The following is a 26,991-nucleotide window of genomic DNA, read 5'->3' on the forward strand; positions in this document are numbered from 1 at the left end:
AGCTCAGACGCCCCCACTCTCCCCTACTAAAGAGTACTAGAAAGTACCCTCCAAATATAACTTAGACATTCTAATTGAAATAAAACATAGGCATAGTAGTTCAAGAAATTATTTATTAGATTAAAACACTTTATGCAGATCTGGATCCTTTCTAATTCCAATAAGCTCATTAACGTATCACATAAGCTCCATCAAAAACAATAACATATCCAGTTCACAGCAGAACACATTCTTTATTCCTTCTCTGTAATTATCAAGGGTTCTCCAGCAATTGATGAGTATTAAATTTATGAGAAAATACAAACAAAATTCAATAAGTTTATGTATATATATATTCCTCAGTTCATCACTTTATGAATAGTTTTGGCACAGATTTCTGTACCTGAAAAAATAAGATTTGGTCGTTTAATTTGTTTCATCAAAAATCCCTTGTTTCTTAAGAAATGTTAAAAGAGTCAATTTATATTAAAATTAATAAAGGAAATAAGAAAAAATTTAGTTAATAAATATACATTTTGTAGGTAGTAGGCTCAATAATTTTGATACCAAAAGGTAAAATTACTTGTTAAGAGAAAAAAAAATAGGTTTTCTCACATTTGATCCAATAATAATCTTTTCGTACTAACTGAGTACAGTATGATTTGCTGTCCATCGCTTTGATTCTTCGTATTGACAACTTTCATACGCCTTCCCTGAAAGTCAATCAAAAGGTACTATTTAAAGTTCAAAAATTGAAATTCTTTTAGTTGCATTTAAAGTACTAATAACTCATTATAATAAGTACCGGGTATACCAAAAATTAAAAAATTTTTAAGAAATCGATTAAGAAAAATGAAAGTTTTCATGCATTCTCTTTGGCACGCATTATTCTTTACAAAATTCGAAATCGCATTCAAAATTCAATTTTCTACAGTAGATTAACTTAAAAATTCTTCAATTGGCATGACAGTCCTTTGTGGGCCAGAGCCTTCCCTACAACTTTCCTCCGTTCTGCTGTTTTCTTTACGATTGTTCTCCACAGTTAGTAATTCTTAGGGTTTTGAAATCCTCTTCCACACAGTCAAGCTATCTGATCTCAGGCCTACCTCTAACTCCAGTTTCCATTCGTTTTTAATTGAAGATCTTAAACGTCAAGTAAGAAGGATCCATTCGAATAACTTTAAGATTAATTAATTGAAAAACAATTAACTTTGAGAATAGATAAGAAAAATTTCTGGTTTCTTAAGCACAATGCTGCAAGGCATATATTTCTATTTCCTCCTATGTTTCTTCAATTTTTTTATTCAATATGTTGGTCATTTTTTGATATACAGCAAAAATATTTATTTATGAATAATTTTTAAACACCTGCTCCATTTTTAATGGATGACTTTACCAAATATTAATGGAAAAATAATTTAATTCTTCAATTGCCTTCAATTTCTTTTAAAATAAGGTTTGTTTCGAAATGATTGGACTAATCAAACAAAATATAACAAACCATTAACATATTTACACAATTCTTTTTCTAGTGCCTTTATACTAGCCAGTACTGATTTCTACAAATAGTTTTATTACCAAAATATTTAATAAAGTTTGAAATATTTAGATTTTTATCAATTTCGCACCGACAATTATAAGAAAGATTTGCCAAAAAAAAAATCTCGTCTAAGAGTTACAGTAAATAATATTATTTTTTAACCAGTTAACTTTCAAGGCATTGATAAACTATGGTGAAATACGTTTTTTTATCAAGTGCTTCATAAAAAGCTTAATCAAATACAATATCTAAAAGAATCTGAACTGGAAAAAAATTACTATAAGAACGGAGATCGGAATATTCATTTATTTCGATTTATTCAAAGAAAGAATCATATATCATTTTCTTCTCTCTATAAACTCATTCACAAAAATAATAAAAATACAAACGAAAGAGATAAAAAAAAAACGAAAAATAAGTGTATACAGACGAAATGCAACAGAAAATTGGTTTGGTATTATTTTTGTTGGGTGGCTTCAAATAGAGACGAAATAAAAACGATGGTTTGTCAAAGACAGTCTTGTTGCCAAAATGTGATCTATAAAAATTGCTTTCTAAGCGTGTGACAGTTCATTTGAAAGACTCAAATGAAATGATTGATGCTGGGTAAACTCCATAGAATGGAGGTTTTTCGGTTAACTTTTTTTATATTGTTTTTTTATAAGATTTTTTCATGAATTCATTAACTTTCTATCTGTTTTGACATATTTTGTGATGGATTTGTATTTTGTTCAATTGCGTGGTTGGTGTTAAAATATTGATTTAGTCGCAAATTATAAAATTGCTTTTAAATGTGTTAGAACCGTAATTTATTCGCAATTCCGCAAATTCAATTTATTGGCAATTTAAGAAGTGTTATTTGTTATGTATATGTTACCGTTGAAGAGCATAATTCAGTTATTTCATCGAATAACTAGATATTTCATGAAATAACTAGAAATGTCAAAGCATGTAACAGATGAAAAATTTTATACTTTGCATAGACATTCTATGAAATTCTTAATGATAGACCGTAACAGTAAAAAATAAACAATTTCAAAGTTATTTTGCAAACTAATTGATCATGAATAGTTAATATCTTTAGAAAAATACATTTTATACCTACTGTGGATGATTAATTGATAAATAGTCCGTAACAGTAAGAAATAAACAATTTCAAAGTTATTCTGCAAACTAATTGATCATGAATAGCTAATATCTTTAGAAAAATACATTTTATGCCTACTGTGGATGATTAATTGATAAATAGTCCGTAACAGTAAAAAATAAACAATTTCAAAGTTATTTTGCAATCTAATTGATCATGAATAGCTATTATCTTTCAAAAAATACATTTTATACTTATTGTGGATGATTAATTGATAAATAATAAGGTAAATCATATGATATTATTTATCATTGCTCAGATTGATAACTACGTTTTAGAGCAACGGAATAAAGTCTCACATGGCATTGCAAAGCAGCGATAAGCGATTCAAAGCTGACTAAAAGCAGCTAACATTGCTTCGAAATACTTTCGAGTGCTGCATTATATAATTTAACGATCAGAAAATCGCTATTCTATTGAGTACCTAGTTAAATCTTGTAATTTTATAGACTTTAACTGATTTGACTAGTTATTTTGTAGAATACCTAGCTATTCTATGAAATAACGGATTTCACACTTTAACTGTAACATATGTATAATAAAAATAGTGATAATATATAACTTAATTTAATAAACTTTAACTGATTTGACTAGTTATTTTGTAGAATACCTAGCTATTCTATGAAATAACGGATTTCACACTTTAACTGTAACATATGTATAATAAAAATAGTGATAATACACTATTTTTATATTACTCAGAGCTGATATTGAAAAAATTCTTAATGTTGAAAAGCAATCTTTGCTTCATTTTTTCTTACACTTTCAATTTATAAATGAGTTAAATACATTTTTCATTATTGCATTTATATTTTTTTTTCCACCAAATTTTAAAAAAATAAATCAATACGTTTTTACACATGCGCACAAGGCACTAAAAAAATTTCCATAAATTATTGTCACGACTATCAAATACGACTATCAACCAAGACAACCATTGTCATATACTTACAAATTGAAAATGTTTAATATATTTAAAAATGCAATTGATGCATCTGCAAAAGTTATTTAAAAATAATTATTTCCTTGAGATAAATTTGAAAAAAAAAATAGCTTTTGTATACATGATTTCATATTTGAAATGCTAAATAATTCTTAAATTAATAATTATGAGTATATCAACCAAATCTAAATATTTTACTACTTTATTTATTTTAAACTGATGTTTTATTAATTGCAGAATGTTATAGAAATTTAAACGCGAAAACATGGATTTTTTATGCAGGAGTAAAAATTAATAAAAAAATTAGTTTGCAAAATTTGTCTTCGTTTGAATCTTACCTTCTTTTCAGAGCATTAGTTTTTTTAAATAAATTTTTACTCTCCCTCCGAAGTAACATTAAATTTCTATAGTTGAAACCCCCGCAATTATATGATTATTTTAAAATTATTGTACTTAAAAGAAAGAGTATAAACATTTTGACTTTAATTGCTAAAGTCAAAGAATCATAATCACTTCATTTTTAATGCCGTGTGAAAATAAATAGTTGATATGCCAAAGAATTCGCATTAGATTTCTACAGTTATGACATCCATAATGATATGACTATTGCCAATTCATTGTACTTACAAAAAAAGTCAGACTGCATTGAGGCAAAATTTCGGAAAATAATTCTGTTTTAAAGAATAATTCTTCTGCTTCATGAGCAAAAAGCAGCGAAAAAACAGTGTAAAAATTTTGTCTTTGATTGTTGCAGTCATCAATTCATAATCACTTCATTTTTATTGCAGTGTGAAAATGACTAATTGCTTTCACAAAGAATTTGAACCGAACAGATATAACATTATTGACAATTCTCTATGCTTACGAAAACAAGAAAAAAATCATAATTATTTCTTGGCAACATTTTTGACGAATAATTCAAAGATAATTTTAGGAATTTCTTTCCGTTACTACGTATACAAGAGTTTAGTAAAAGTTTTTTTTTCTGCATTTATACTAAATTTGCAACAATTGCAGCTAACTAATGGTTTTATACTTAATAAAAATCTTTCCTAAAAGCCGTAAAGTGTTTAGATTAGTTAGCATTATGATTGACTTTGCTTTTAAGCATTATAATTGATTGGGGATTTAGTTTTGCTTATTAAAAGTTTAGTTACGATTAGCACCATCTAAATTGTTCACGCTTCATTACTTTAAAAGAAATTGAAAAAAAAGTTTCATCTCATCAGAGTAGATCCTGAAAGTAGTTTATATTCAGATTCCTGATTATTTGATTCTGATGATGATCTTATTCATTATAAGACTAAACATCTCAAATTTACTAAAATGATACTTTAACACGATCTTCCACTTAGCTCTTCATTTACGGAATGTTACAAAACTGTATACATTAAGTATTTTGACGCTAATGTGATGTGAAGCATTATTTTTCTAGACCGTGAGAGAAAATGGTGCTGCAACACTTAATTCAATTTGGTAAAATATTTTATACGTTGTTAGAGTAGCTAAAGTAATAATAAAACATCAAATATAGAATGTAGACGGAGGTCGAGGTATTTTTTTCGGATAAGTAACTTGTTTGGTTTTACTTTTTAATTTATAAAGTTTATACGTTTTTTTCTCCTTTATTCAACAAATTACTTTATTAAATTCTATTATTTTATTTTTTACCATTCTTTCTATAGTTGACAACAAATTTGCATTTGTGAGCTTTGTTTGCAACTTTTTTTCAAGAACAAACATTAATTCCGTGATGCCACAATTGGCATTACATATTAATTTCCTATCCTTTAAAATATCTTTAATTACTTAAGCTTTTTCATTAATAGAGCTATATATTTAAAATAAATCAAAGACTTAAGCTTTTAAAACGAACCTAAAATATGTATTCCTTTTTTTTTGTATAGATCAATGTAACGGATACTTTTTATTTCATTACTAACGCAGACTTATTAATTCACTGTCGCACCTAATCGAAAACAAAAATCTATTTATAGCTTTGTAATTCTAAATTTCTAACCGAAAATATGTTTCAGTTGCATGGTTGTAATAATTCTCATAAATTTGTTCGCGACTCGTGATCGCCAAGGTATTTTTTTAAACCCAATATTGATATGCGGGGTTGGCTTTGTATTGGCTATGTTATATTTTAATGAATCGCCAACTTTGGATCTCCTACCCTTGTTTCTCCTGTGTCCGTTAGGAATAATTGTATTCACTTTTAATTTCTAATTTGTAGCGACTGGGAGTGCCCTTTCGGGCCTCCGCATTCTCAATTTCTAACAGTCAGAAATGATATTCTGGCTGCATGATCTCTTGATGTGAGAGTATTCTGATTTGATCCCTGTAGGGGATTTCCTTTTTTCTGGATGTTGAAAATGGCCGTTATCTATCATACCAATTCTGCTTAATAAACAAATTTTCACTAAACGATTTAGATTTATTTCCTGGAGATGATCATCTTACCACAACCATAATTTTGGATGTATTTTTGTACGGCTAAGTAAAATCCATGATGAATTTTCCTATACTATCACGAATGGCCATCATCCCCACCAAAAATTCCGTGGTGATTAATGTTTGTAGACTGCAATGTAAACAATTCCAGAACTAATTGTGTTATTAAGTACCGGCACTTTGGATGTCTCACATGTAAAACCTATTTTACCGTAAACTAATATACAGTAGATTTTCACTAACATTTATTAAATTGTAGTGATTGAGTGATTTTACGGTAATTATATGTGTAAAAATGATAGTATATTAGGCTTTTCACTGTAATTTCATTCGGAACTTTTTGCATCTTATAATTATTCTAGAATGCTGAGTTTCAAAGTTGCGGTAAGGCGAGCAATATTTAAGGAGAATGTTTTTTTATAGGGTTTTGAAATAGGGTTTAGACAAATTTCTGGAGGTAGAAAATTAAGAAAGGAGTGGATCTTCTTACTATCATTCAAATTACTTTTAAATATTTGTTTACTTACATAGCCTATCGCATTCTGTTTCAGATTCTCTAGCCTCATCTCTGAATATTCTATCATCAGAAGCATGGACGGCATAAACAATATCTTCTGTTTCAGATTCTGTGCTAGAATTTCTGAGTGGATCATAACATATTAAATATATGATTTGAAATAAAAAAATAGAAATGCACATCATATTTAAACGGAAATAGACATAAAGAATTAAAAATGTATTATATTTATGAATTGATAGTATATGAGAAATTTAAATGCTATTGGAATGCAGCAAAACGTTGCTGAGGAAGGTGGAACAGAAAAAATTAAGGAATGTTGGATTATTGGAGCTAATAGAAGGGATTAAGACTAATTTTATCTTAAAAATACTTCAAATTTCTACTAGCAAACAAGCAGGTTTTAATGCTTTCAGTTTCATCTCCTACAGCAGTAATTTGCTGAATTTCGATAGTATCTAATTAATTTTAATACAAATATCAATTTGCTACCCTAGGTTGATTGATTTTATTTTTGACAAGAATTTAAAAAAAATATATAAAAGCCGTTTTTTATGTAACACCTCGTGTTTGGAAAAGATAAGTCATAATTTTTTTTTCATTAGAAAATGAGAAAAAGAGAGATATTATGTTGAAAATTGTATACAACAGAACCTCTAATATCTGAAACTCTTTTATCTGAATGCTGAAGTTCATACCGACGTGTTTTTAATGTAAGCAATATTGCTAATGGATTTAAAAGGAAACATTTTTATACCTTGCTGTCAAAATCCAGTACATTAAATGAGAATAATACCTCAAGTTCTTTTGTTTAACTTTTAAATATACGAAATTAACAAACAATCTAATATTGCTCGATTCATAAATATTTATAAATATTCAATTGAATGCAATATTCAATTCATAAATATTCAATTCACTGCAATAGACTTCGATGGCTTGGACGTCTATTCCAATCTGATAACACAACAATAAAAAAGTTCCCTTTTACTAATACCATAGGAAATAAAAAAAGGAGGAAGGCTACCAATTAGGTGGCTTAACTCAGTGGCTTAAGTCGATGCAAATATATTAAAAATCGATGTCACTTCCATTATCCGAATATCCAGTCTATCCGAATTAAGTCAAGTGCTAATTATTTTGGATATCTTAGTTCTACCGTATTCCCTGTCATTAAGAAAAATATGAAAGAAAAGATATGAAGGAAGAGATAAAAAAATGAAGAATGTATGATATGCATGTGGTAGCGCCGGAAGTGTTTTTTTAACATAATAAATGCTAAGTCATCGAGATAAATTAGGAGTGAAGAAACTACTGTGAGCATGTTAATTAATTCTGACACATTAATTAATCACTAAAGGCAGGAACCAATTACAATTGATGCAGTATACGTTTACAAGTGCTATGGTCCACCACTTTACCCTTTCTATTAAATGAACCATAGATGACGTTTCATTTGCTATTCCATAGACGGAAAGTTATTTTTACGCTCATAAAAAGGCCCGAACTAATACGTTTTTCCCAATATAGCGACCAAAATTTCGTTTAACTTTTTACATATTCCTAGAGCATTACTTCACAGACAGATGTTAAAAATTTTAGAATTTTCAAAACAAACATTAAACCGTTGACAACGAATTGATGGCAGCAACAGACTTCAGAATATGATTGAAACCATTATTTCTTTTGATGTCACTATGCAAATAAACGAGAAATATCTGGAATTCTTTAAGAATGCAGACAGAGGGACAGGTCAAGAGGCATTTATATTTATTCAATGCAGTCTTATGCATAATCTACGGTAAAAAAGACGATGGTAATATCGATTACTCCACATAATGGAACTAAAGACACACATTCATCTTTGTGTGGAAAGTGAAGTTTCCTGTATGCATTCACAACCTCTGCGAATCAATTTACAAGAGGTAAAATAATTTCGAATAAGTTTCTTTGTTTGTAAAAAATAATCACTCTCTTTCGTACAGAATTATAAGACAGAATTTAATCAAGCTTCAGCACGGGCTACCATAGACAAGAAATTTGACCTTTTAGTTGTCCAAACGTAATGACATCTTTTGTAATTTTTAATTCCCAGCTTAATGGCCCGCACGTAGTAACATCTTTCTTATTTCCTCCTTTGCGCAGTTCTCTTATCTCTTTATGTTCGTTAAGTGGGACTACTAAACAGATTCGTGCTGAGGTTTTTTCTTTTTTATGATATGCTGGTCCATCTCGGAGATAAAACGTGGTACTTACATTCTTCGTTATTTTAATTTTGCTTAGACTCAGCAGGTCTCAACACGTATGTTATTTACCGAAAATAGCTACTTATAACCAATTTAATATCATATGCTTAGAACAGAAATTTTAAAAAACGAAGGAAGTTGATAGTGTAGAGTTCGCTAGATCGAAGGTAATACCGAACCGGCAACCTGTCATCGAGCACATCCTGATTTTCTTTCTGCTTTAGGAAATTAGCAGTAACCGACTGCAAGATACAGATGTCATTTTTGTTATCGCGCATTTTTCCCAGTATATAAAAACTCTGTGAAACCACAAAGTATCTACTTCTACTGCTCAGTGTGTTATACACTTTTGTATTTTAATTTATTTTAAGTTAGTCACTCAGTTTTGTGATTGTATCGTTTTCCGGAAAATAAACTTTTATTTTTCTCTTCTGATAGTGAGCATGTTGTCTTTGGTTCCCGAAAATGTAAGATCGTTATACTAGTTTCTACAATAGCATAACAATGCTTTTTGCCCAAAAAAAAACATTATTTATGGATTATGGGTAAATATATGCTATGGTTTTGTGTACTTACTGTGCGAACCTTGCGTTACAGCACCCCTTTTCATTTTGACTTTAAGGGTCGTTATATCAAGCACCGGCTGCATTTGTATATTTGACCTAACTCACCTTCACGCAAAAAAATATTGAACTATATTTTGGGAAGATGATTCATAAAGCAACTTTGCTGAAGAATTAAATTTCTGTATGGACCGGCAGGTTTTGGGCTCTTTCCATGGTTGCAATGGGTTTGCAAACCCATTTTTTTGCATAATCCCATTTATGGAACCGGGATTTTACGTATTTGCAACTCTCATATATAGGCTTACATAGACAGTATCACAAAATCACTTACTGCATCCAAACTCTTTCAATGTTCATTCACCAAACCATATTTATTCGCAGTTGTTTTGACTGTCAACCGAAAGGGTTCGTGCAAAAAAATTCGAGACCTAATGTGCCAAGGACATGTTGATTAGCAAAGCATTGCCTTCGATAATATTTTGAATTTAGGGAAATATAGATGTAAAATAGCGATAAATACTTAGTTACAATTTAGTGTTTATTACCCAAGTCAAAATTATTGATGGACCAAAATAATCTTGGTGGTAACCATCAATAATTCCATCATTAACCATTATATTTTTGATGATAACCAACATAAGTAACCAATACTTGCATGTGGGAATTCGAACTGATTTATGATGGTCCAACATAAAAAAACCAAAATTGTTCTGATGGTATATTCCTGAAACCCAACAAGAAACCATCATCGAAATGTATAGTTGGAACCATCATTGATTGTTGGTCCATGACAATCAAACTTCTCTTGATGGTTAACCATCATAGTATTAAAGTAGCATTTTCAATTATGGAAAGAGGGAAAGTTTGTTGGCATATCAAAAACGATGAACGCATAATGGAAAATGTTGGATGATGGTGACAATCAAATGATGTTGGATCATCATAAATCGCACTGAAATCTACATAAACCATCAAAATAACCATCATGGAAATGTATAGTTGGAACCATCATTGATTGTTGGTCCATGGCAATCAAACTTCTCTTGATGGTTGATCATCATAGTATTAAAGTAGCATTTTCCATGATGGAATGATGGAAAGTTTGCTGACATATAAAAAACAATGAACGTATAATGGAAAATGTTGGATGATGGTGACAATCAAATGATATTGGACCATCATAAATCGCACTGAAACCTACATAAACCATCAAAATAACCATCATGGAAATGTATAGTTGGAACCATCATTGATTGTTGGTCCATGACAATCAAATTTCTCTTGATGGTTAACCATCATAGTATTAAAGTAGCATTTTCCATTATGGAATGATGGAAAGTTTGTTGGCATATCAAAAACGATGAACGTATAATGGAAAATGTTGGATGATGGTGACAATCAAATGATTTTGGACCATCATAATCCAACATAAACCATCAAAATGTTTTGATGGGACAATCAAGAATTTTGAATTGGGTGAAAAAGCTCATTAATTTTAAATTTCACTTAAATTCTTATTTTGTAGTAATTTTTAATAAAAAGTATTAAAGAATATACTTTATACTTATTATAAAGTAAATTCTTCAATATACTTTATATATACTTTATACTATACTTTATTGGCGCAATATTAAATACTACATAATCTACAATAGTTTCAAGTAGATATGAAAATAAAGTCTTGAAAATGGTTGATATAGACAACATGGCAATAGTGAAGAAACAGAAAATAGATAAAAAAAAAAAGATAAGATGTGCAAAAACAAAAGAGAAGACATCAAAAGAGCGTATAAAAATAATTAGGGGCTGAAAACAAGAAGCACTATTTTTAAATTTAAGTGTCAAAGTTATGATCAATAAAACTAAGATAGTGCTAAAAATATGTGGCGTGAAAATGGCTACTAACCCATCTCCAGGTTCTCGCCAAGGTCTCTTTTTATCGAGTTTTCTTCTGCTTTTTTCGGAGACACTGTAAATAATTCTTTCCCTTCGAGACTGCATCACCTCAACGCCTGTGGGGAAAAATAAATATCGATTTCATGTTCAAAGAAAACGTTTTTAATCTTATCAAAAAACTGAAAATAAACACACGCCCTAACGTTTCTTTATTATTACTTCAGAAACACATTCTTTTATTTCCTGTTTATAAATAAAGAAAAAAAATCAAGTGCAATTTTTTTTGTAAGAATCTAAAAGAATAAAAAGACGCTGATTGTATTAGCAGAGAATATTTGAAGAATTTCATAGCTGATAAAAGATTGAAAGTTCAAGTTTCTTAAAGAGAGTATATGCAATAAAATTTTAGTTGTTTTAAAAGGTAGGATTTCAAGATATAGCCTTATGAGCCAAGAAAAAAATAATTTAAAAGAAAAACAATATCTGATAACAGTAATATTGTTGTTTTAAAAATTTATATTTTCTTATTTCTTGTTTTTAGTCACAAATAAAATGCATTGTCACAGCAAATTATAACTTTTAGCAATGTTTAAAATAGGTTTTATTATTCTGCCGTTTTGAAATAACTTTTAATAATATTGCCCGTAATATTGTCCAAGGATTTTAACGATATTATAAGCAATAAAATAGTAGTTGTTTTTAAAGGTGCGATTTCGAAATATAGCATTATGAGCCAAAAAGAAAAATACTTTTGAAGGAAAAACAATATTTGATAACATTAATATTTTCGTTTTAAAAATTTATATTTTTATATTTATTGGTTTTGCTCACAGATAAAATGCATTATCACAGCAAATTAAATATTTTAGTACTGCTTAATATAGATTATAATGTTCTGCTGTCTTAAAATAGCTTGCAATAGTATTGTTCATAATAGCGTTAAATGATTTTAAGGAGATTATTTGCAATAATTTTAGTTGTTTCGAAAAGTAGGATTCCCAGATATAACATTATGAACCAAAAAAAAAAAAGAAAAATACTTTGAAAGATAAAATTTATTTGATAACATTAAAGTTTTCATTTTAAATGTTTATATTTTGATATTTGCTATGTTTGCATACAGATAAATGTATAATACAGTAATTAAATCTTTGAGCATTGTTTTAAGTATAGGTTATGTTTCGCTGTTTTAAAATATCTAGCAATAATACTGTTAAAGGAGGATGTAGCAAAATTACACTATAATAAATGGTATCCAAATGACTAAGCACAAGTTTCCAAGGTAAAAGTTTTCTTTCTTGCAGTCCTAAAAATTTTATCACTAAGTTTATTTCGTCCCTGTCAGTGTCAATATTTTTCAGAACTGAGAACTGTCCAATCATCTAGATTTTGTATTTTTTTTGTGTTACGTTTTTATTTTTTCAGATGGTTATTCATGTCATGATTGGTAATTGTAGCTTAAATACTCAGGTATCTTTTATTTAAAAAGCTGAGAGGAAGAATAGTGTAAGTGAAATTTTTTTAAAAAAAGGATTTACATGAGAAAGTTCTTATTTCAGTTTTATTTAACTGTACAACATTGATTTAGTTAGCTGAACATAGATATCCTTAAAATATCAGTGAACGAAGGTTCTAAATTTCTTACCTCATCAGCCACGAGATTAAGATTGAATTATGTTTGAAAAAAAGGAATGTAATCAGCATTTACAATAATAAGAAAAATTACTTCAGTCACATCGAATCGCAATGTATTTATATTATATGTTTATTACACTATATGTTTATCATATTACATGTTTATTACATTGTATGTTTATTATATTACGTGTTTATTACATTATATGTTTATCATATTACATGTTTATCACATTATAGGTTTATTATATTACATGTTTATTACATTATATGTTCTTTTATATATGTTTATTATATTATATATTTAGAGTGATAAAAAGATAGGCAACGCTACTAATTTTAGTTTCGATAGCACAGTCAGACTGCTTTGGCGAAATTTTCTATGATGGATTTGCTTAAATGAGGCTATATTTTGTTGATACAGCACTTAGTTGTTTTCTTCTAGGTGAGGGTAGAATTAAATACTACANTTTCAGATGGTTATTCATGCCATGATTGGTAATTGTAGCTTAAATACTCAGGTATCTTTTATTTAAACAGCTGAGAGGAAGAATAGCGCAAGTGAAATTTTTTTTAAAAAAGAATTTTCCTGAGAAAGTTCTTATTTTAGATTAATTTAACTATACAACATTGATTTAGTAAACTGAACATAGATATCCTTAAAATATCAGTGAACTAAATTTCCTACCTCATCTGCCACGAGATTAAGATTGAATTATGTTTGAAAAAAAGGAATGTAATCAGCATTTACAATAATAAGAAAAATTACTTCATTCACATTGAATCGCAATGTATTTATATTACATGTTTATGTTTATTACATTATATGTTTATTATATTACATGTTTATTACATTGCATGTTTTTTATATACGTTTATTATATATTTGGAGTGACAAAAAGATAGGCAATGCAAGGAATTTCTGTTTTGATAGCACAGTCAGACTGTTTTGTCGAAATTTTCTATCTTGGTTTTGCATAAATGAGGCTACATTTTGTTGATACAGCTCTTAGTTGCTTTCTTCTAGGTGAGGGTAGATCTAAGTTTGTTGATATAAACTTTACATTAAATAAATAAAGTAAATAAAGTAAAATAAATAAAATAAATAAGCTAAATAAATAAAGTAAATTAAAAAAAACAAATGAATTGAATAAATTAAATAAACAAAATAAATGAGTAAAGAAAATAAATAAGTAAAGAAAATAAATAAGTGAATAAAATAAATAAGTGAATAAAATAAATAAGTAAATAAAATGAATAAAATAAATTAATAAATTAAATAAATTTATTAAATAAATAAATAAATAAATAAATAAATAAATAAATAAATAAATACGGGTTTAAATTGGTTGATGTGGGTAGCTAATTCTAATAATCAAAACAAGAAATGAAATGATCAGGGTTCCAGGAAATGTCTTAACAAAGCTCAAAATATTGCTTATCAATGAAAACGCAATGCTCTTGATTGTGCTTTTCATAATAAAACTGACCTTTCAGAAGTCTGCTTTTTTTAAAGAAAAAAAAACAAACATTTTACGACAAAAATGATGTACGATTCGAATAAATTCCATGCATCTTTTGTCATTTTATAAACACACTTATTCTAGTCATTTAATAAATAAATTTTACTATGTAACAACAAATACATAAAACGTTTTCGTGATTTTTTTTACCCTATAAAAACCGAACTCAATTCATGTATATTTTTTTTATACATGAAAGCAAATCACAGAAATACCAAGATAGTTATAGTGGATAAATATTTACTGGGGATGATTTAAGACTTGTATGCATAACTAAAAGCAACTAAAAATATCAATACGAAACTACAGGAAAAGTATGGGTAAATACCTGTATGATGATATGCAGGAAAATAAATGGCTGGGGACTCGTATTTTCCTTCGGTTTTCTCCGACTGAAAGACATGAAATATAGTTTCACCGACTTTGCCGATACATCAAACAGCATCTTCAGTATTATTGTCAAAATGTGCCCAGCATAGATTATTCGCTTCGGAGATAAAATATTGGGAATGGAAATATTGGATATGAGAAAAGAAGCACAAAAGTCGTATATTTATTTGGCGACAAGTATTTTATTCATACGTTATTTATTTGCAGATGGAAAAATCTCCCTTTTTTATTGACGTTTGTGTAAGTGTTGCGGCACACTAAAGTGCCATTGAATTAAAGGATATCTAAATAGTTCAGAGAGAAGTAACAGTTATCTTCTAGGAATACGTCACGAAATCAGTACAAATTAACTGTGAAAAATAGCTGTTCTAATATAATAGTCTTCAAAGTATTGTTGAAAGTGATATTTTTAGATTTTACTCATTCTCAAAAAACCAACATAACGATATTATTCATATGTTTTTTTAAATTTATTTGAAGATGTAAAGTATTTACTTCATACGATATTTATTAGTAGATGGGAAAAATCTTCCATTTTTTACTGATAATTTTGTAAGTGTTGCGACAAACTGAAGTGCCATTGAATTCCGGACATCTGAATAGTTGAGATGAGAGGTAACAGTTATTTTTATGGAACAGGTTATAAAACCTACTCAAATTAACTGTGAAAAATAGCTCTCCCAATATAATAGTCCTTAAGGTACCGTGATTTTTAGATGTGGTAGTTACTAATACTGGGAAAACTAACGCAGTGATATTATTCAGATGTAAAAAATTTTTTTGAAATTAATTTACGTATGTTTTTAAGTTTTGTGGTAAATTGAAGAGGAATTTAATGATATTAGTATATTTAAATAGTTGATGTAAGAAGGTCTTTCAGGTACACATATCAAATATAATGTAAAATAACTATCTCAAAATAATAGTTTTAGGATATTATTTAACTTTATAGTTTTTGGGTTTATTTAGTAGTAAAAAACACGCGACAACAATCTTATTGTTTTGCTATCTAATTATGGTTGGTAATATTTATTTTACATAAAAATGATATTTGGTTTCGTAAATACGGTGGCAAACTAAAGGAGCATTGAACTAAATACATCTGGTTAAGTAATGGTTGTTTAAGAAATCATACGTTGCGAGCAATCATACAAAATAACCTTTAAACCATTAAGAACCGTTTATGGTTAGTTAAAATCTTGTTTTCTCAAGATCTATAGACATTTCTCCAGATTTATTAAGACTAATTGGATATTTCTTTGACTACTTACTAAAGTTTTTTTTGTGATTAATTTATTCAAATAATCGCTAAGCGTGGTAGCAGACTTTTTAAAAATAGTTAATCATAAAATGACTTGTGTTTTTGTACGTTGTTTTTTAATACGACAATATGTGTTTAGAATGAAGCCCTTTGCAAACAACTCAAAATAAAATCGGATAAAATCAAGGTATCAACTCTAGATATGAATTTAATTTTTCAAAGGCTTTTTTAAAGTTTAGTTATCAAATATACAAAACTCTTTTATAATCAGTTGCAAACTTTTAAATCACTTTTTAATTAATTGGCTTAGCTGAAAATGCTTAATATATTTAATTTTTTTTCTCATTAGGAATGCATAGAATGAACAAACTTACATTTCTTGGGGGATAAGGTATATCATACGTATACCCTGTTCTGGAATTCCCAAAAGTTCCTGTATTTTTGTGGCTCACATTAGTGTTTTGTACGCAGTGCTCACTGTAGCTCGGTACCCGATGGCTTGCATAAGGAGCCGGGTAATACGTTGGTTCTTGGTGACTATCATACGTCACAGCTAATGGTACATTTTCTGGTTTCACAAGGTCATTACTATCGACGCCTGTAAAAATAAAGTATTATATGTCAGCTTTTAAACATCTAATTCTTAGTTTGCTTACACTTAAGTATTTATAAAATGATAAAAAATGAAGATTAAGAAGGGAAATATCTGAACGTTAAAGTCTAGCAGAGAACTAATCATAAATACACTGTTCCCACTCGAATACCATAGTCAAGCATCACTGGTTGTGGCTAGTTAGATGGTGAGTGGCCACTTTGATGAGCCTGCGTAGGACCGAGGGTGCGCGATATCGGGCCTCTTTAAACTGTTCTACCGTAAAGTGCTCCACTTCAGGTCATCGGACTACCAACGAGGGTAAGCCCTTCCCTCTGTTGAGGGTTGAAATAGTGATGGATCATTCTCAGGAATGTTTCCCAAGCCATCGCCAATAGCCCATTGTGCATCTCTAGTGCAGCGTAAATAAATTTCCTACTTACCTGATAGTCCAAAACGATAATTTTTTTAAAGAAAGTAAAAGAAATAAAATAAAAACTCTTGAAATTCTGATACTGACAGCGTTTTTTGATTTTACTGTTTTTGCAAATGGTCCTCTCTTCACTGTGCAACCGCTCACCAGCCACCGCTTGCATTAACTCTGTCTGGCAGATTGCAATATTCATTTCTTCTCGTGCGGCACATTAAACCAGCTTTTTGCCGATTCTTTTCTTTAGTAACTACCGGGGGTGCGCTTTTAAGTGTTCTTCAATTTGTTCACTTTGGCACGTATGCCATTTTGCGTACGAAAAAAAGAAAAAGAAAAAATGTACTTCCATTGTTTTTTTTTGTAATTTTATATTTAGGTCTTAAATATTCTCATCAATGAATTTATTAAACTCAAATTAAGAAAGAGACTTCGATATTTTTGTAAATGAATAATCATCTTACCGTCCGATGTTCTGGGATTTCTGTCTGGTAACCTTCTTCTTGTAACAAAACAGACTGCGCACATGATGACGATGAGCACAATCGCTGAGCTTACAACGGGAACTGTGATTGTCAAGTGGCGATAAAATGTGCTGTTCATATCGCTTATTTCAGAAGGACGGGGTGGATGCTCTAAGAGAAATAATTTTCAATAAAATAACTTGAGTAATTCAATAATTGGAGTAAAAGTAATTAAATTAGTTTCTAGGAGTACGAGGATCAGACATTTCTACTTTACATCGAGTATCATGATTACGAAAGCAAAATTATTAAAAAAAATATTTAAAAAAAAAACAAGTTGAATGTATCTCTAAAATAATACCAGTAATTTTACTTACATTTAGGTTTAAATTCTTGGGAAATAAAAATATCTCTATGTAATAAAAAATATATACGCCACACAGTCTTTAATTTGTTTTAATACATCGTCTTTTTGATTTGACATTTTTTTTCAATAAATAAGATTGCCACGCTGATTTACCGTCTTTATAATCATGTGTTAAAAACCGTCTGTTTGAAACCTATTTTTTAAAAGGTTTGTAAAAAACGTAAATGGAATTTAAGTTTCTATAATTCTTACACTGCTGCAAAATTTTATTGTGAAATTACAGTAAAGTAACCGGAAGCAATCTGTCCATTCAAATTAACCATAAAGTTTACGGTTAATATCACTTCTTTAACTTTAAGGTTTTGAAACTGTTTTTAACTTATGGAGTTAAACAATCGTGAATACAAAATGATTCAGTTTTGTTACTGTTCACAGCTAGCAAGATTTTAAAACCGTAAAAATGATATTTAACTAGACATTGGAGTTAGGTTATGGTAAGGTTTTTCGTTTTGTAACGGACATTGGAGTTGCAGTTGAAATACGTTCTGTCAAATGAATCTGGAATATGGCTTAATTAGGTATCTAGGTTGTAATATCTTTCATGAGAGATGGACTAAATCTTTGTTTTGTTTCAAGAAACTTTGAGGTGTTGCCAGTTATGCGTGAAGCCGAGTTTCGCATTCTAACAGCCCAGTGCTGTCTATTGGAGAGTTGTCATGTCTTCATGTGTTGAAGGAATAAAAGAAAGAATGTAGCGTAAATGTTAAGATTCGAACCCCCGTTTAGCCGGCCATATCATTGATGGATCAGCCCTTTCAGCTGCAGTACGAATTCAATTTTTAAGGAACTAAGAAGCTTCATAATTCCTAGGTGAATTCATAAGGTAGGCCCAGTTGGTGGGGATAAAATTCTGGTCCTTTAACAGTATTAGGTGTAAACAGTCAGCAAACGCTTTTTCTCGCAGTTAACAGTTTGGATATCATATTTTTTATGTTTTTTTGGTTGTTTTGGTTGAAAATAGCAAATTTTTATTTAATTTCATGCTGAGTGTCTTTTTTTATTTATATAAAAGGAAAAGTTTTCTAAATCTCCAAAAATAATTTTTTTGTATAATTTTGCTTATAGGCTTGTTTTTTGGTATGGTGAATTATTAATAGAATTATTAATAGAATTTTGAAACTTTTCGGTCGAATTTTTTCAAATGTAGCTCCATTGTAGCAAATAATGCTTTTAAATCAGTTGATTACATATGTTGCTATGTTTAAACTACAGTTGAGGTAAAAAAAACAATGTAAAATAAGTTAACGGGAAATACATTTGCTATATTTACTACCTTACACAAATGTAAAATAAGAGCTATTAAAATGCCTTTTATTTATAGTTTCAATCTAAAACATAATAAACATTTCTATAACTTATAGATGCAGTATGAAACCACGATTACGAAAATTATCATACTATTATTATAATAATATTTATAATGAGGATAATTAATGTACAATAATAATTAGTACTTACCACCAGACAAAGTCAACGTTGCAAATAAATACTCTGAATCTGTCGTGCCCGCGTCATTGCGAGCTGTCATAAACAAAGTATACCAAGTTCCAGGACTAAGGTCAGTTATAGTTATATTTTGTTGCTCCGGTATAATATTATTGCTGACCAATGTCCATTCTGGTTGGCTGTTGGCTCGATACTGTATGACGAAGAAAGTTATGGGACATCCACCATTGTGCCAACTGTTTAAGTTGATGCACACGCTCGTAGAATTCACAGTAAGAAGTCGTTCTTTTTCTGGTGTTACCGGAGCTGGGAAGAAAGGAAATTTTCTCATTTTTTAAACTGATTCAGTTTCTTCAACTCATTAAAGATCAATTTTTTCAAGTAATATAATGTTAAAATATTTTTGCAAGTGTGATTGATTTAAAAACAGAATTTATTTAGTTTATTACATTAAAAAAAAAGGATGATCAAAACTACCAGAATATGGTAACATTCATCATGTTTCTAGCTCTATGAGATCATCAAAAAGCTCTGTAATTTTTGCTGAAAGGCTTTGGCAACGATTTGGGTAAAATTAACAATAAAATATGGTTTTATAATGTGGAACAAATTGGATAATTTAGCACGATATCTTAGAGCATGGAATAAAAACAATTTATTCGATTAAATTTCCTTCTCAGTTTTGAAATTTTTACTAAATGTGGATGAAATAAGAACAATAATTTTGACAAACAGAATTTCTGATAGAAAAGTTACCATATGAACAGAAAAATTACCTAATAAATGGTTTAAATATCACATATTTTGATTTTATTAGCAAGAATTATGGTTTATTTTACCAGAAATGTCATTACCTTACAGTACGGTAGTTTTATCAGTATTGTTTTCTCTGTCTATGTAAAAATAACTTGATTTTCAGATTATATTACGTACCGTAAGGATTGGGTCAAAGAATTGTATTTCTGTGCTTATTAATAACAGAATTAGTAATAACCGATATGTATGCAAATAAACTAAATGAGAAAGGATAAAATAAAAAAAAACAAAACATGCAAAAGGAAATTGTCCCCAGTATTAGTTTATATTTTGTTAAAGTTTTTTTCTGAAGTTTACAGCAGATAGATAGATAAATATGTCTTAAAATAGCCTCCAATTTAGCTTCCAATAGACATTGGAGAGAAATATACTTCCCTAAATATATTAAAGACTGTTAATTTGCCTTAATATCTTTAACAAATAATACAATATTTTCAAGTGGACTCTTAAGGCGACAATAATTTATTTTTGTCATACCTAAATCCAAGACCAGAGGAGCGTTATTTACATTATAAAACTAAATATTTCTTTTTATTTTCGTTTATTTTTTAAAATTATCTCAAAAATACAACTCTTATTGGACAGAACAATCTTAATAACTAATCATAATCAGTCTTACGGCTTAAACTGTTCTTATTTGACTCATTATTTCGTAATCGTTTGATATTACTTTGTTGTACTAAAGATATGTAGTTAACGTTTTACATTTATGGAACGATTAGTAAGTTGTATTTCTTTTCGTAATAAATTTTATGTATTACCTCTCAAGCTAGAATATGCAATGAAAATAATGAATACAAAATAACTATTTAGAATTGGAAATAAACATTAGGATTAGTTTACTTTTTACAATTCAGTTGAACAACCATTTCGGCAAACAAAAAACATTTAACTAGTTTTTATAGTTAAAAAAATTAAAGAAAAAGGTTGAAAGTTAAACTTCTGTAGAAACTGAAAAGTATCATTATGTTTAAATTTTGTTCTAAAAGAATCATAAACTAAATCTGTGGAGCCATAGATATGTTATTATAATAAAAATCTTGGGATCTTTAGATTGGATAATTATTAATTTTTATGTAAAAATTTATTTACCATCAAGAAATAAAAAAAAATATTGAAAAAGTGAGCAAGAGCAGAGACCTTTATTGCTATTTAAGGTATTTACTATTTTATGGAGTTTTCTGTTGGTTTAAGCAATAAGTACTAATTAAGTCACTAAAACAATTTTAATATGTTCAAGATAAGAATCTATGCAAATTAAAAAGAACATATCTAATAAAACCATGCTAAACATTTGATGCCTCATAGTTCACCGTATCTTCCACATTCCTGAGTTATCTTCTTCATCATAATATTCTTTTTATGATTCAGTTTACTTTATGATAAGTTTTAATGTTACACTGCCAAGTTAAAGCTTGAGTATTATCTTCATAAAATCAGATATAGTTATTTTCTTATCTAAATTTTAGAATTAAAAATGTAAGGGATATGCTTATGAAAAAAGAAGCGTTTTCTAATAGAAAAGGTAATTTAGAGAAGATAGAGAGAGGTTTAGAGAATAACAATTGGGAGAACTATACCTATAGATAAGGTTACTAATTGCTTAGCTTTTTTTTAAGGATTAGCGTAGCGAAAATGTTTTTTTGGAACTCAGCCAGAAATCGACTGTTAGGGCTATGTTGATTGTCGTGAAAATGAAATTAGCAAAATTGGATAATATTAGCTATTAATTTTAAAAGAAATAAAAACAATTCGAAATTCGCACTGAATTAATAGTTTCCGAATTTGTTTGCATCGATAATAATGAAGTGAAAATTTTGTTTCCTTGTGTGTATTTGTCTTATAACTCAAGAAACTGAAATTTTCAAATTTAGTTCGCTCAATAGACACTTATGAAAGACATAATTTTTTCATTATCTTACTAGGTGCCATTGATAAAAATGAGACTGCAGACGATTTTCTTTCTTTCAAATATTTTGAAGATTACGTCAGTGATGTTTGCTAGTTTATAACTCTCATCGAAAAAAATAGTTTTTTGCACGTTCCTTAATTTGCAATTTTTTTTTTATTCGTTATGCTTTATCAGTGTGAACATGACAGAATTGGCTGATTACGGCACAAAATTAGTATTTTTAATGTTAATTGAAACCACAGGTTTATTTCGTTCATAGTGATGCTTTGAATGCATGAAATGCATATTTATAAAATGCATATTTTAATTATAAAATGTTTATTTTAATTTATATTAAATATATATTTTATTATAAATGATTATTTTAATGCATATTTATAAAACTACAAATAATTTAAAATCAACAGTAATTGAAAGATAAAATAATAAGCTATGTATTGAAAAGCAAAATTAATGAAGAATTAGCATTAATTTGTATAGAATAAACGTAAAAAATCATCATTCGTATTGACGTCACTGTTAATTGATTAAATATGCTATTAGGTAATAATTTAATCAAAAAAATAATAGTTATGTTCTAGGAAGCAAAATAAATGAACAAATATATCTACTCTTTTAGGGAAACTGTGTGAAATCGCTATACTGTTATTGACTCTAATGAGGTTTAATCAATTTTGCTAATATGTACAAATTGAATTAAAAAAAGTTGTGTACTAAAAAGAAAAATTATGATACTAATTCGCTTAAGAGAAACGTGAAAAAATCAAACTATTATGGACACCAAAGATGCATAGTTAGTTTTAGTAAACAGTACTAATTGAAATAAAAAAATATGCTATATATAAATTTGCATGATTGCTGTCAATTTTGACCACCATAAGTTAACCTTAAGCAACAACTTCATGCTAAATAATTTTGAATATAGTTAATCGGGATTTTGATGGGATGAACTTCTGAAAACATGTTTCGCTTAATCGAACAACATGAAGCATTTGGAAAGGAAAAATATTAATAAATTTAAAAATTGGAATTATTTCTGCTTTATTAATTGTGTTGGTTTATGTCTTTCAGTTTTACGCAGGATTTTAATGTTTAGTTCAGTATTGACATATTGATTGTTTATATTGCTCCACCAGGCACGTAAAACGGGTAGTCAGCAAGTAAATTAATAAATTTAATGTGATTTATAATAAAGATAAGATATTTTAATCCATTAAATCTAAACATGTAAGTAATATAAAAATGATAAGATATTAAATAGGGAATATCAAGCACAATATATACATTAAGTAATTTCCAAGCCTCATAGACTTTTGTTTGAATTCGAGCCGACTTCTGCCCAAAATTATTTAATTTTGATGGCAGAAAAACTGATTTTAGACAGTTAGATGATCTTAAATAATTAAAATTATTTGTTCCCCCATCAAAAAGGGAAACAAAAGGGAAATTAGAAAATAATATTTCAAACACCTATGAGAAAATTGAGCAAAAAAAACTATTTTTATTAACAGAGTGGAATCAAGAGCTTTGACTATGTGCTCAAGTCTTGTATTTATTGGATTAGCTAATTTGACTACAAAACTAGTTCAATTCATTTAGGATTGTAATTAAAAAAATCCGACTACACTTTAGTTTAATTGCGTTACTTTTTACTTCAATCAAATATTGCTTTTTTGTTAGTTAAACTAGTTAAAAATAGTTGTTAACTACCTAGAAATTATTCATAAACAACAAAATATTTATTAATAAAGGAGAGACAATATGAAAGGAATAAATAATGACACTTGTACATTTTTACCTAATTACTTCCAAGGGATGCTCAAATTGCTGTAAACATTGTTACTGACATTGTTACTTATTAAATAATTTGCATTGCTTCTTCCCCGATGATTTAAACATTGCAATCAAATAGAAATATTTGCAGTTTTTTTAAACAAAATATTAAGCAATTATCCTTGAACATGCAATTTTGAGAGAAAATTGCGAGTAGAAATTAATTTCTCCCGTCTATAAATGGGACGGAATATTTGATTTTAATAAATCAACCATGTATGAAATCGACAGAAATGAATTGGAAACAATTGAAGATAGAATTCTAGGTATAAAGTATTTGGAACAAATGAGGTTATCCCAAAGAATGCTAGAAAAGGTTTCCGATAAATTATTTTAAGAGGAATTTATCGTCTGTTATGAAGATATTTATAAAGATTCTGTATATTCGTGCGATAAACATAATTTTAAAGCATTCTATGAATAGAATAAGGAATTTTATATTTTCCTTCGAGTGATTGTTTAGAAGTAAGATACAATGTTTGGATTGATTGTTTCTTTTTGAAAGTTAAACTAGTGAACTACTAGTTAATGACTGTTGTTTATAAGTGCATTTATAAACAATATAACGTTTGTATAAATAAAGTTGAAACAAAATAAAAAGTGCAAATGTTAGCATTTGTAATTTTTTACATTGTCATTGGGACTTTGTTTTTTATGCAAAGTAAAATTAATCCTCTTATATTTCCAAGCAAAGTGCGAGAGAAAATGAATAAAATAAAATATCTTTCTAACTTTCCATCTAATGATCAGATTTCCGCTCACTCCGTGAAAAATTTTGCAACAAAATTATTGGCACTTTGGGTGCTGTAAAATTCTTTTTCTCTCATAAATTTTAAAACGAAATTTCACAGTAAGTTTACGGTAATTCAGTAATTTTAAGGTAATTACTACTGTAAAAATTATTGTAATATTTATTTATTTAGAGTGATGAAGTGATTTTACAGTAATTATTACTGTAAAAATTGCGATACATTATGTTTTTTGTTATGTAACATGTTCCGATTAAAATAGAGATAACGGTAAAGAATATTGGGACCCTGAGTTACTAGGATTTAATCTTAGTGGTTTGAAGCGAAGACTTAGCATTAATTTAATTGATTTTTGGAGGGCAAGTTTTAATTAAAACACGAAATCAGATACAAAAGAGTACTTTCTCTGAATGAAAGTGCTTTTTTTCCCGACAAATTTCAAGTCAAGATATGAGGTCAGATATGCTATCTGAAAAACATGGTTGAAATGTTTTAGGTAAGGGAACCATGGACTCTTTAGCTTGAACTCCTAAATATTATTTCACCTTTTTGCGTTTTTTTCCACATATCCGTAATTAGTTAAGCTGTCAAAAATCTTTTGTACACAGCTTTTAAACTTGATTATCTAAACATAATTCCATGTAAATTAATTTTTATTACCGGTTTAATATTTTCTAGTACTTGATTTATCTGATTATGAAAAAATTTTAATAGTAAGGCCAAAACTTTTTTGTGCCAATTTAATGAACACAAGTTTAATTGAAAAATTATCTAAGGCTTGGAGAAATTGGTGAGATAATTCTTTCGAAAGAAAATTTCCGTAATTAATGAAGCATCTCACTGAAAATACTAGAAATACTCAAAAATGGAAATTAATATCAAGTGTTCCAATTTTCCGACAGCTTTCTTTCTTATATTTATGAGATTATAATATTTGGATTATAGTCACACCTCACTATTCAAATCCAAATCTGCCAAAAAAATGTAAGTTTATCAACGCTCATTTGTAACTTAAAAAGCCGTCTGCACCAATTGATTAACATATTTAAGGTTTTGCATGGAGCCATTAAGATAGAGTCCTAATACGTGAATATCCCATGATTAGACGCGAAGTTATTAAACTGCTCTTTTTTTATTTCCTTACAATATTTATTAGCAATTTCTATAAAACATAACTTACATTATTAGGTAAACAATGTGATATTGTAACATTAACAGTGCAACTTATATTGATGTGCATTTAATTAGTTAAAACGTTTCGTCTCATTAAATTCGGCATTAATATAAATAAGCAATTAGGTGCAATTTTCTTCATAAAAATACTGAGAAATTTTGTATGAAAATGCATTTTAGAATTCAAACATTTGGAATTATTTCTTCCAACAATAAATGAGACGGATTATTTGGATTTAATAAATCAACCATGTAAGAAATCGTCTGAAATGAAAACAGAAACTACTGGAAATCGAATACTCCACGATATAAAGTTTCAGTAGGAATGGGGTTTTTTCAAAGAATGCTGGAAAAGGTTTTCGATAAATTATTTTAAGAGAAATTTATCGTCTGCTACGGAGAGATTAATAACGATCTTGTATATCGTTCGATAAACATAATTTGGAAGCATTCAAGAAATAGAATAAGAAATTTAATCTTTTTCCTCGAATAATAGTTTAGAAAGGACGATTTCATGTTTAGAGTTTTTTTTAATGTTTACTCTCTCTTTACTAGTTTACTAGTTAGAATAGAAAGCAATTTTTTTCTTTGATAGCTAAACTAGTAAATGGTTTATTTCTACATGTCTTTAAAAATTGTTTAAGCAATTTATAATACAGCTCTGTGTACTTAATATATTATTTATTTAAGCTAGTTGAAATGCTTTAAAATGAATTATGTGAATCAACTCTTTAGTTACGTTTTATGTTTTTGTAAAGAAGAGAAAAATAATAGAAATAACAAGCTTAGAAAAGCTCTTTAAATTTTAAAATACTTCATTATATTAGAAATAAATAATAGTAATCAGCACTAGAAGTTTAGTCAAAATATTTAAACACTGAATTGATAAACAATTTTCCTATTCAGTCAATTTTCCAATTTAAACTATTTTCCAATAATAATAATTGGAAAACAAAAAAGCAGCTATGTTCTAGGAAGTAAAAAAAAGGAAAAAAGGTACTTAGGCTTTTATGTATTTTCTACTCCTTTTTTGAATTAATTTTCAAATAATT

General features: G+C 28.4%; 1 protein-coding gene across 1 annotated transcript in view; it reads right to left on the reverse strand.

The window, feature by feature from the left end:
- Positions 1-95: 95 nt before the first annotated feature.
- The window catches only part of LOC107446015 (cell adhesion molecule Dscam1-like), a 188,791-nt gene continuing 161,895 nt past the window's right edge, over positions 96-26,991 (reverse strand). The window contains exons 20-27 of the mRNA XM_043052767.2: positions 19,469-19,762; positions 17,584-17,754; positions 16,475-16,698; positions 14,778-14,841; positions 11,302-11,407; positions 6,594-6,706; positions 595-692; positions 96-382 (exon numbers count right to left, since the gene is read on the reverse strand). Of these exons, the coding sequence (XP_042908701.2) occupies positions 622-692; positions 6,594-6,706; positions 11,302-11,407; positions 14,778-14,841; positions 16,475-16,698; positions 17,584-17,754; positions 19,469-19,762 (1,043 nt within the window). The 3' untranslated portion in view covers positions 96-382; positions 595-621. The remainder of the gene's footprint in view (positions 383-594; positions 693-6,593; positions 6,707-11,301; positions 11,408-14,777; positions 14,842-16,474; positions 16,699-17,583; positions 17,755-19,468; positions 19,763-26,991) is intronic.

The sequence above is a fragment of the Parasteatoda tepidariorum genome, chromosome 8 (assembly GCF_043381705.1).
Source record: "Parasteatoda tepidariorum isolate YZ-2023 chromosome 8, CAS_Ptep_4.0, whole genome shotgun sequence".
NCBI lineage: Eukaryota > Metazoa > Arthropoda > Arachnida > Araneae > Theridiidae > Parasteatoda > Parasteatoda tepidariorum.